The sequence below is a fragment of the Podarcis vaucheri genome (genome assembly GCF_965113315.1).
Source record: "Podarcis vaucheri genome assembly, chromosome: 9".
Taxonomy (NCBI): Eukaryota; Metazoa; Chordata; class Lepidosauria; order Squamata; family Lacertidae; genus Podarcis; species Podarcis vaucheri.
Window position 1 is genome coordinate 16,848,386 of NC_138767.1, and position 12,340 is coordinate 16,860,725.

The 12,340-nt window shown below is 44.3% G+C and overlaps 1 protein-coding gene across 4 annotated transcripts in view; it reads right to left on the reverse strand.

The window, feature by feature from the left end:
• The window catches only part of FAM13A (family with sequence similarity 13 member A), a 158,204-nt gene that overhangs the window by 19,423 nt on the left and 126,441 nt on the right, over positions 1-12,340 (reverse strand). For all 4 annotated transcript variants that reach the window (XM_082236349.1, XM_082236348.1, XM_082236350.1 and 1 more), the window contains one exon: positions 1,164-1,314. In XM_082236349.1, the coding sequence (XP_082092475.1) occupies positions 1,164-1,314 (151 nt within the window). The remainder of the gene's footprint in view (positions 1-1,163; positions 1,315-12,340) is intronic.

A 12,340-nucleotide genomic window follows, 5' to 3' on the forward strand; every position in this document is an offset into this window, starting at 1 on the left:
ATGTATAAATTGACATGAACTCTAAAAGGTGTCTATCTAAAAAAGACAATTTCCCATCATAGTTTGCTTCACTTTTGTAGAGGCAAGAGGGTATCTGCTCTTGCCCTCAAACTTACAAATATGAGAACTTGGTAATAAGCTACCATTAATTACATGTATAGTAAGAGGAAGGTTCAAAATTCACAAGAAACCCCAAACTCTGCATTTCAAAGAACAAGACCAAATACTAGCCTTTCAGCACCATTATGTACTGAAAATTTCCCTTGCAATTTCAGCTTTAGAAAACTCTGGGAATGAGGACACAAAAACAGCCATTTCACAGAAAAGAAAAATGCCACTCCTAGCTTCCCTTTCTTGGAAAGATAAAAATGTCCCATTCAAAACCGCAGTTTTCATGAATGTAAACAAACGAAAGTGATTTCCCCCCTCCCACCTTTGCTCCTCTCCCAGTGGATATTCCAGTGGAAGTGTGCCTGTGTGTGTCCAGACATATGGAAACCATTAAAAGGGCTGATGCAAAACATCTCTGTCCTGTCAAGCTGAGAAAGAGCAACCAGATCATTTGAAGCACAATCAATTTAAGATATTGAAAGCAAGGGAAAACCCTACCAAACACTGTAGTTTTTTTATATTGTAATTTTATGGTGTGAACAGCCCTGAGATCTATGGGTATAAGATGGTGTACAACTTCTTCTTCTTCTTCTTCTTCTTCTTCTTCTTCTTCTTCTTCTTCTTATTATTATTAGTTGTTATCATCATCATCATCAACAACAACATAATTTTACATGCAGGGAAAAACACACACACACACACAGAGGAATTTCAGGTAAGTTCCATAGGACTAGTGGAGTGGGAAAGTAAGCAGGTTTTGTTATCTGAACTTGGAAAAGCAGAAGGAAATCCCCTCCAGATAAGCAAAATAATGCTGATGCTCTGGGTTTTGAGTGGTGACACTGCTAGGAATACTAGAGCATTATTCTTTCAGCTGCTTCGTTATTAAGCAAGTAAAAAGGGCAATTAAAAAGACAAGGACATTCACTTTCTTCTTCTCCAAGCCATGTGTCCCCACATCCTTTCCTGTTGTTGCAGGTCAGTCACCAAAGGGGGAAGACAAGACATATAGCCACACCACCAAGAGAGTTCTCTCACTCGTGGAAGCCTACCTTCCCAGTTGTTGTTGTCACTGCACAAGGCTGTCAGGTCCAGTCGAGGCACTTCGGATACAAAGCTCTCCTCTTGGCCATCGGCATCTTGGTTCCTCTGTAATTTGGCTTCAGGGATGCTGGGGTGCTCCTGGATCTTCATGCTTGAATTCTGCAACAATCCCCCAGAACAAGAAACAAATTCACAGAGTTGTTTTTTGCAATGTTCAGTGCAAGAGAGGGGGAAGGAAAAAGCAAAACAGGCGCAGAGGCAAGTTCTTGCAAAAATAATAATAAAGAATGCTTCTTCTCTTTTATAGATAAACACAAAACAACAGTCTTGGGTGCTTTTCCAGCTTAGTATCCAAATGATCTCCGCTCAGCCCCGCCCCCCTTCAATTTTAATTGGTCACTAGTATCAGAAAAATAATAAAATCCTTTTCTTCAAAAACTTTATCCTTGGCTTAAAATGTCACAGCAAGCAGTCCCAAGGGGGCTTTTCTCTCCATAACTGCAAGCAGCAGCTGATATAGAGTCTCTGGTTGCTGAATGAGATACAGAAGGAGGCAGAACAGCCGATGTGTCTTCTTCCAAAGCACAAGGCTTTTGAGGCAGTCAAAAAACCCCACCACCCGTTGCTAGGGCTGCTGTAGCAACGAAATGTGTCTTTTGGAAACAGACACCACCATCTCCCTGCTCTCTCTCTGGAGGAAGCCGAGCCGCCTGACAAGGAGCGCCACCAGCGACGACAACGTCCGCGAAGGCTCTCCGGGCAAGCTCTGCTGGCGTAGATCAATTAGTGCCCGTTAAGCTGCGCTGGCTGCAGCTTGGCTTCCTGTGGTTGTTCTCTAGCTGGGTGTGGGGGGAGAGCAGGACTATTTATGGAGGAGCTCTGGGACACGGTTGCGCAAGCCCAAATTGTAAGGGGGTTTGGGCATTGAACAACTGGAGGCTGCGGGACAGAAGCCAGAGGACTGGGAACACTTCCTGCTCATCTTCTCTCTGGCCCCCACCCGCAATTCCTAAACTGCCAAGGAGGTGATCTATAATTTACATGGCAGGGCGGGGGGAAACAGCAGCTCTTTTGCTGTGCTAGCACTCACTCAAACGACATCGGAGATGTATTTTGCCTCTGGGAACACAGAACTCGTTGCTCTCGGTCCCCTCTGTTATTTGCTTTTGCGCGCTTAATTTGTCTGACTTCACCTTCTGAGTTCTTAGCCCTGCCTGCTCCCCTCCTATGTACAAAAATGGCCTTGGGTCCACTTTACTTGCAGGATCGCCTTATCCCCTAGCTGCCCACTCGACTACAGTGGTACCTCAGGTTACAGATGCTTTGGGTTATAGATGCTTCAGGTTACAGATTCTGCTAACCCAGAAATAGTACCTCGGGTTAAGAATATTGCACCAGGATGAGAACAGAAATTTTTGCTCCGGCGGCAGCGGTAGGCCCCATTAGCTAAAGTGGCACCTCAGGTTAAGAACAGTTTCAGGTTAAGAACGGACCTCCGGAACGACTTAAGTTCTTAACCCGAGGTACCACTGTACTTAAGATTTGCAGAACAGGGACTGTTGCAGGTGCCATGTAATATTCATTCCGTAGTTGCAAGAAACTTATCTCTCAGTGTGGCAGCACCTACAACTGTGGAACTCCCTGTTAATTGACCTAGGCAAGTGCCTTCACTTTTTTCTTTTTGGTACCTGCTTAAAACATGGGATGTAGATGTTGCTGCATTTTTTTATCTTTTTAATTGTTGGTTTTGATTGCCTTTTCTTAATTTTTTAAAAATAAAAACTGTTTTCATTGAAAATTTTAATATTTCCTGCAAACTACTTAGAGGTTTTATTACAATCGAGTGGTATATAAAGTTAAAACAAAAACGTCAAGGTTGAGAGGTTCGGTCCACAGGGCAGTTACCAATACAAAAAATGATCTTTACCATTAAAAAAAAAAATGGAAGAAGGGAGTGAGGTTGGGATGTCCATTTCGATTTGCATTTTAATAAAATATGGAAAATATGCAACTATCAAAGACGGACAATGCTATAAGAAACCTAATTTAAACAAACAAACTTCTGTCCTGTGAGAAATAACAACATATATGATTAAACTGAGTTACACATTCAAATAGGGTCTAGTGCACATCTTGAGCATATTGGCTTGGAAGTCAACCCCACTTATTTTGGCTGAACCTTCTTCCAAAAATGTGTGCTTAGGATCAGTCAGGAATCGTAGGCATGTTTGCTCATAAGTCTGTCTGACCTGCTCACTTTCCAGTTAAGCTCACAGGGTTGAAGTTTATGGGTGCAATCCTACTCCCAGAGGAATCAACAGGAATACCTTGATTTTTGTGTTATCGCAGCCCATTTCGGAGTTACTCTTTTTAAAAATGAAGGTTACATTCATTCTGAGGCAAATGCCTTCTCGGTAGTGGCGCCCTCCCTGTGGAATGCCCTCCCACCAGATGTCAGAGAGAACAACAACTACCAAACTTTTAGAAAACATCTGAAGTCAGCCCTGTTTAGGGAAGCTTTTAATGTTTGATGTATCATAGTATTTTAATATTCTTTTGGAAGCCGCCCAGAGTGGCTGGGGAAACCCAGCCAGATGGGCGGGGTATAAATAAATTATTATTATTATTATTATTATTATTATTATTATTATTATTATTATTATTATTATTATCTAGAGCCTGAGTTAAATGGATAGCGTCTTGATTAGGACTGCAATTAATCAGGACTGTCTCCAGGCATGCATGTAACAGGAGCAACAACAAATTGTAACAGCGCAATCCTATGCGTACTTACTTAGAATTCCACTGTGTTCAATGAGGCTTACTCCACAGTAAGTGCGTATAGGACTGCAGACTTAAGTAGGGGATCTGGGCCCACTGAGAGGGAGTCAAGGATGCTGCACTAAGAATCTAGATTTCAGACCCAGGAAGCTCCACACGTTAAGCAGATTGCCTGAGCAAGGAGGACGATGACGTACAAAATGTAAACAACCGCCCCACGGAAGCACTAGAGAATCTAAAGGGTAATAATCTGCTCATACGGCACATTTCTGCTTGCCATACCAGATACAAGACGAGAGACAGAGACAGAAAGAGAGAGAGAGAAAAAGCTCTGTTCAAAACAGGCACATTTCCTTGGCTGAATTCATTCTGAGTTTTAAAGCGACACTGATGCGGCAACAAAATCAACTGTTCCTCACAACTACAGATAGATTTGCTTTCCCCAAATGCAGTGCTTGGCATGTCTCTTGCTTTGGATTTCATGAAGGAATAAAGATGGGCAGCTGGAGGGTTATGACGGAACAAAAGTTGATGGCAACAGCTATAATGACCTGATGAAGTCTGGGTTGGAGAATGGTCTGTGGGGGTTGTGGGGGGTGGAGAGAGAATATGCTGCCCTTGAGTAGCCATGGGTTAGAGGGAATAAAAACAACCCCAGCGTATTATTTAACGCAAACTGGCTGGTGGATATCTCCCGTATGAAAAGGATGGAAAAAAACCATTTTAATTTGTTAGTTGGTTAAATAGGTAAGTAAATAAGCACATGCAGAAAAAAACTAAGCAGCTCTAAAATAATATGAAAGCTCAATGAAGGAAATATTTTGCTCGAAAGGAGAAACATACATCTTTTATGTCGAAAGCTCTGGCGTTTCAACTGTTTTGACCCCAATCAATTGCACAACTCTTCTATTTCCTTTTCTTCTGTTTTAACGTATATTGCAATTGTTTTAAGAAAGACAAAGATAGAAACATTGTGAAGTATGTTTTTTTAAAAAAAATAAGGAAAACACACATGCTTGACCGGCATGTTATTAAGCCAAACCAATTAACGTCATCATGCGAAAGGCTGGGCTGGATGAATCCCAAGCCGGAATTAAGATTGCCGGAAGAAATATCAACAACCTCAGATATGCAGATGACACAACCTTGATGGCAGAAAGTGAAGAGGAATTAAAGAACCTTTTAATGAGGGTGAAAGAGGAGAGCGCAAAATATGGTCTGAAGCTCAACATCAAAAAAACGAAGATCATGGCCACTGGGCCCATCACCTCCTGGCAAATAGAAGGGGAAGAAATGGAGGCAGTGAGAGATTTTACTTTCTTGGGCTCCATGATCAGTGCAGATGGTGACAGCAGCCACGAAATTAAAAGACGCCTGCTTCTTGGGAGGAAAGCGATGACAAACCTAGACAACATCTTAAAAAGCAGAGACATCACCTTGCCAACAAAGGTCCGTATAGTAAAAGCCATGGTTTTCCCAGTAGTGATGTATGGAAGTGAGAGCTGGACCATAAAGAAGGCTGATCGCCGAAGAATTGATGCTTTTGAATTATGGTGCTGGAGGAGACTCTTGAGAGTCCCATGGACTGCAAGAAGATCAAACCTCTCCATTCTGAAGGAAATCAGCCCTGAGCGCTCACTGGAAGGACAGATCGTGAAGCTGAGGCTCCAATACTTTGGCCACCTCATGAGAAGAGAAGACTCCCTGGAAAAGACCCTGATGTTGGGAAAGATGGAGGGCACAAGGAGAAGGGGACGACAGAGAATGAGATGGTTGGATGGTGTTCTTGAAGCTACCAGCATGAGTTTGATCAAACTGCGGGAGGCAGTGGAGGACAGAAGTGCCTGGCGTGCTCTGGTCCATGGGGTCACGAAGAGTCGGACACGACTAAACGACTAAACAACAACAACAATTAACGTCAAAATGACAATTCTAGGTATTTATCCACAATTTGCAAGAACACGTCCTGTTGCCTAACGAACGGAGTATTTTAAGGCTAAAATAATACTCCAGGAACAGGGTTTGTCACAGGGTGGGAATGAACATTCTTAATGCTCTTTCCCTATAAAACAAGCTGTACCACAGCACTGTAACTTAAGACTCCCAATGATCTTTCCAAGTAACTTAATAAAACCGTGTCAGGAGTCTGACTCCTCCTCTCCACATAGTGAGTGAGACGTATCAACTGAGAGTGTACATCCAGAACATTTTTCTGCCAGTAACCAGAAGTAAACAGAACCAGAACGTTCATAAGGAGGAAGAACAAGCCATAATGTTACAGGTTGAAGTGCATTTCTGCACCAACCTATTCCTCCTTTACAGCAGGTGTTAAAACACACACATCAGCTTGGGACATTAAAAAAAAAAATATAGTCCACATTGCCATGTTTTGCCTCTGACACTGCATAGCAGGCTGCACGGCTTTGGGATGAAAGTGGATTTCTGTGCTTTCTCCGCTAAGTGTTGGTTACACTCGGTGAGCTACTTGCTCATTCATGCGGCTCGTAATGCAATGAATAATCCATAAGCCCTTCTGCAAAATAATGGCAGCTCAGAGCCCAAGGGAGATGCAGGGAATTTGCAGACACATTCCGAATGCACATGGACGGCTCGCTGTTGCCACAAATGTTATTTTTACTTTTGCTTCTTCTGACGGCTGCTTCTATCCAAGCACTGTCATGTACCTATTTGCAGCATCGGCGGGGAGGATTGTCAGGAAAGTCAAATATCTCTGCTGACGGGGAAATAAGCTCAAGCTCTGGTAGAAATAAGAGATGAGATTGGCCACTCCCTGACAGTTAACTAGCTCACTCATTCTAGCTTGGGACTTCAAGGACTACAGCGGTACCTTGGTACTCAAACAACTTGGAACCCAAACACTGCAAACCCGGCAGTGTTCCAGTTTGTGAACTTTTTTCAGAAGCCGAACATGCTCTGTTTTGAGTGTTACACTTCCAATTTGAGTGCTACACTTGCGTTTTGAGTGTTACGCTGAGGTCTGTCTGTTTTTGCTATTTATTTGCATTTTTGTGGCTCTTTGTTTTTGTTTTTGTGACTGCGAAGAACCCAGTTCCGCTACCGATTGATGGATTGTGTGACTGCAGTACATTTTCTATTGCTTTCATTTTATGGATCAATGGTCTCAATAGATAGTAAAATTCATGTTAAATTGCTGTTTTAGGGGTTGTTTTAAAAAGTCTGGAACGCATCAATCCATTTTGCATTACTTTCTATGGGAAAGCACGCCTTAGTTTTGGAACGCTTTGGTTTTGGAACGGACTTCCGGAACGGATTAAGTTTGAGAACCAAGGTAGCACTCTACATGCAAATCAAACCTAGAATGCATCTGGTCCCAGGGCATGGTCTGGATGCCAATGAAGCCACTTAGCTGAAGGTCCATACCTAGCCAGTGGCTGGATGGGAGAGTGCCTTGGGAATCCCATGCATGACATCTTGGGATCCATCATGGAAGAAAGGCTGGCGATATGGATATGATTGGAATAAGCTACAGGGAAGAATAAGGCAGAAGCCTGGAAAAGGCGGAAATAAGTTGCAGCCAGCCTGCTCCTGACTAATCCTGCACTTAAATGAAACCATCTAAGAAGACAAGTGAAGGCTAGTAGGGGAAAGGAATGGAAGTCTCATTCTGCCTCTCGCCCTCCTACCTGTGTCCTACCTATATGATCAGGGAGCAGGCAGAGGAAGTATGGTGGGAAGGGGTTGAAAGAAGGGATTCAGCCTTTTGCAATACACGGATTGCAATAATACATGGATAATGAGATAATTCTACGCCTTTTCCTGCGATGAAAATACTTAACAAATTGTAAATTCTGTATAAGCAGATTTCCCCACATTTACTGTAGTGCTTCAAAGGGTCTGAAGCAAAGGAAACTAAACTCTGTGGTCCGAGGAAATAATGCAAATTAAGAAAAATGGTGCCCATACAGTCATACCTCGGGTTGAAGTAGCTTTGGGTTGAGCGTTTTCGGGTTGTGCTCAGTGGCGACCCGGAAGTAACGGAATGCATTACTTCCGGGTTTCACCGCTTGCGCATATGCTCAAAATGACATCACATACATGTATGGAAGCTGCGAATTGCAACCTGCGCATGCGCAGACACGGATTGCGTTCGCTTCAGGATGTGAACGGGGCTCCGGAACGGATCCCGTCCGCATCCAGAGGTACCACTGTATTAGGCATTCTGCTTCCAAGATTTACATCAAAAACAGTCAACAAGGACTCCCACCCCCCACCCCGATATTTCTGGAGTCCCATCAGGATGGCCAATGGTGAGAGATGTTTGGAGCTGGAGTCCAGTAACACCTGCAGAGCAGCACATTGATAGTCTCAATCATGGATAGCCAAATAAGCTCAGAATTTTCAGTAATGGCAGACAGAATGCAGGTGAGCGGAAACGGTCCTATCCCAGATGAAAACAAACATTATGGAGAGGCACTGTGGATCAGACCAAAGGTCCATCTAGCCAGCATCCTGTTTGTAACTACAGGCAGCCAGCTGCTTCCTGGAAGCTGTGCACAAAGGCAACAGCAAACCCCCACACTGGCTAACAGCTGCAATTCGGAGGTACACCGGCAAGTTCTAGTGTTATGGGAGAGAGGGAGAAATAATACGTCTCTTGCTTTTCTCTATACCAGGTATCCTACAAACCCTCCTTCAAGTGTGGGTCCTTCCATAGCAAAATAGCACCATCCACACACAGAAGGGGGGGTTAGCAGGTTAGGGGAAACCCCAAGGTTATACAACCACAAAGAATTTAGAGCAGCAGACTTGGGGTCACCTAAAAGGAAGTGATTGAGTCCAGCGAGAGCTGAGCATCCTCAGTGGCCATGGAATGTTGACTGGATTGTGGGGGTAGGAAACAGGAACCTAATGGGTGGGAAGAGGGGGAATGGAATGGAAGGGAAGGGAATGGAGTATCTTGGAAGAGACCATCCTGGAATGGAGTAGATTGTGGTGGGCTTGCAATCTGACAAGGAGCACTCTGCATTGGAACTCCCCCCTCAAATCCCACTTATAACTTTATAAGTCTTTATTATATCCTCCACAATCCTATTTATTTTCTAAAGTAAAATCCCCACATTCTTTGATCCTATGGAAGGTATTACTTCCTGATCCCCACCCCCCTTTGCTGTTTCCTGCACCCTTTCTTGGTCTACAGTATTCTTTTATTGCAATGGGAGGCAAGAACTGTATACAGTATTCCATATACAGGCACAGCACAGATTTATATAAAGGCATCACAATACTGGGAAACATCTATTTTCATTCCTTTTCCCATATAAAAAGCCTAGGGCCTGGGGCTCAGTGGCCAATAGGGCAGAGAGGACACAATCATCAGCACCTTTAGACACAAGTAAGGAGTGTAGAGGTTGCATCCTGTGACCACCAGCAGACCGGACTCCAAGGTCCAACTATGGAAATTTACAAGTCCTGGCTGCCCATTGCCCTCTGCCCTCATCTGAAGGTAGGGTGGGCAGAGAAAAGGAAAGGGAGCCTGTTCTGCTCTGAATAACGTTGTTTGTTATCAGAGGTATGTTCCTAAGCCCCCCTAAGCAACAGGCTTAGAAGGGCTGTGGAATGCAAAAACTACTCTGAAAGAATGCAAACATTTTCTTGACCCCGTAATACCTGGATAATGCGATCTCTGGGCAAATGCTATGCCTTTTCCTGTGATGAAAATACTTACAGAATTTTAGATTCTGTATAAGCCAATTTTTAAAAACAAGTTCAGCGCCCCATTTTTTAAGGGAACAAAAATGTTTTGTTTAGAGAGTTCTGTGTCGAAGTCCTTGAATTCAGGTGCGCTAACATAAAAGTTCTGATGGGAACTTTTATATTGCTGTTTTTAGGTTGTGAGGATAAGGTAGGAGGAGGGAACTTTCTACACTGTGCTGAGATCTCAGTCTGAGAAATAGTGACTTCTGAAAGGTCATCCAGTGAACTTTACGGACACGTGAGGTTTTATTCCCAGCCTTAGCCCAACAGATAAGCCACACTGGATTAGTAGCTAGTTTCTCAATAACCCTGAAAATAAACGCCAATATCTGTTGCTCTCTGCTGCTAGTCCAGTACTCCTGGGAAGCCCCTCCACTGGACCGTTTGAAAAGCAGAGTAGTTACAAAAGGAGTGCCATGGTTGGGCCCCTCATCTAGAACTGCACTGGATGGCTGCTGATGATCCTGAAAAACTTACAGGCAAATGTGCTTACTCATTTAGCAATGCACTTTCTCAGGGTCGTTAAAGCAAAGGCGACCCCTGGGCAGCCATTGACATTTATATCTGTGAAACTGTTTACTTGGGGTTAAGGATCGTCCAAGAACACGGAGCTGAGCTGCATTTGCTTTGCCCTCTTTGCCTGGTATGAGACACGATGGCACAACCCCCTCCTGATTGCACCATGGCAGCAGCTGGACTTGGAAAATTACACACAGGCACTCTGTGGCACAGGCCGTATTTAGGGGAAGGGATGGGGAGAAAGAGCAGCAAGGCATCAGGTACCAATTTTACTTCTTGTGTTGCACAACCTGGTGAAGGACAGACAGTCCCTGGCACTCTGTGAGCTTATCCTCATACTGGGTGGGTAGACAGAGAAGCTGAGCAACACTAGCTAGTCCTGTTCCTATCATAATGAAGCAGAAGGACCACTGCACTCTTGCCCTGCTTGTGGACTTCACAGAGGCATCTGGGTTGCCGCAGTGAGAACAGAGTGCTGGGCTAAGCAAGTCCCTTGTTCTGATCTAGTGAAGTTCTTACACTCTGACTTTCAGGGTTCTATGGGAACACCGAAGAATTGATGCTTTTGAATTCTGGTGCTGGAGGAGACTCTTGAGAGTCCCATGGACTGCAAGAAGATCAAACCTCTCCATTCTTAAGGAGATCGGCCTTGAGTGCTCACTGGAAGGACAGATCGTGAAGCTGAGGCTCCAATACTTTGGCCACCTCATGAGAAGAGAAGACTCCCTGGAAAAGACCCTGAGGTTGGGAAAGATGGAGGGGACAAGGAGAAGGGGATGACAGAGGACGAGATGGTTGGACAGTGTTCTTGAAGCTACCAGCATGAGTCTGACCAAACTGCGGGAGGCAGTGGAAGACAGGAGTGCCTGGCATGCTCTGGTCCGTGGCATCACGAAGAGTCGGACACGACTAAACGACTAAACAACAACAACAACAATGGGAAAACCACAATTCTGCTGAAGCACAGACTGGTATTCAATCCTACTCCTTCTTAGAGTAGGGCCACTGAAGCGAACAGACATTTCAGTGGGTCTATTCTGAGTAGGGCTTAGTTGAATACAAGCCAGGGGGCCAGATTCAACTAATGGTGTTCTGCTAGTGGATGCCAGTGCAGACACACTTTTGCTAAAAAACAACAACAACCGTCCTCAAAGAGTTAGAACGTGGTGCTAAGAACGCCAAGGTTGCAGCCCCAGCCAGCAAGACTAGTGGTCAAAGATGATGGGAGCTGTCGTCCACAATAGAGGCTGCCATATTGGCTGCTCTTCTTCTTAACCATGGTTTAGCATTGCATGTGACTGTGGCCACTAGGTCATGTTGCCAGTGATCGCAGATAATAATGTTAAACCTGAATAGAGGCATCGTGGGAAAACTGGACAAGGACAGAAGGGGATAATGTGAGCCTGCATCTTTCAACTCAGTTGGTTAGAGTGTGGTGCTGATAATGCCAAGGTTGCAGGTTTGATCCCCGAAGGGACAGCTGCATATTCCCGCATTGTAGAGGGCTGGACTAGATTATGACTCTTTGATTCCAAGCCATTCCAGAGGATTGGGAGAATAAATAGAATTCAGCATGGCAGTGAAACGGGTGACAATCTCCTTAGAATGGTTCTGAATTCCACCCAGAGAATCTAGCTTTCTGAAAATATCAGCATATTCTCCCCCCCCCTTTTTAAGTGAAGCATCTAATCCTTAGACTACAAAAGTGAGCCTGGCAAAATGACTAAACCCAGAGAAGATCTCGCAGGGACTAGAGGGCAGATCTGTAGAACTCTGCATGATTCTCTGCCCCTCTCCATGGACTTATAAAGTTATGTAGAACAATTCATGCCAATTTGCATAATTTATGCCAGGCACAGAATATGGGTTATGTCGGCACCGAACGCTTTTTCATTCTCTTTAAGCACTGGGGACATCCAGCTGTAATTCTCTTCCTCCTTACACTGAACCGAACGTGCAATTTTCCTTGAACAAGGACGAAACTTTACTAACCCTATTCAAAAACCACCCATGTCCCCTTGCTTTCTAGGCAGAAATATAAGCCTACAAGAAGGAGCGATCACAATAAGAAAGGCGAAACGGAACCGACAGGGAACAAAGAGTTCTCGTGAATGTGCGGCTGCCCTCTCTTAATCCCTAAACCCCAAAG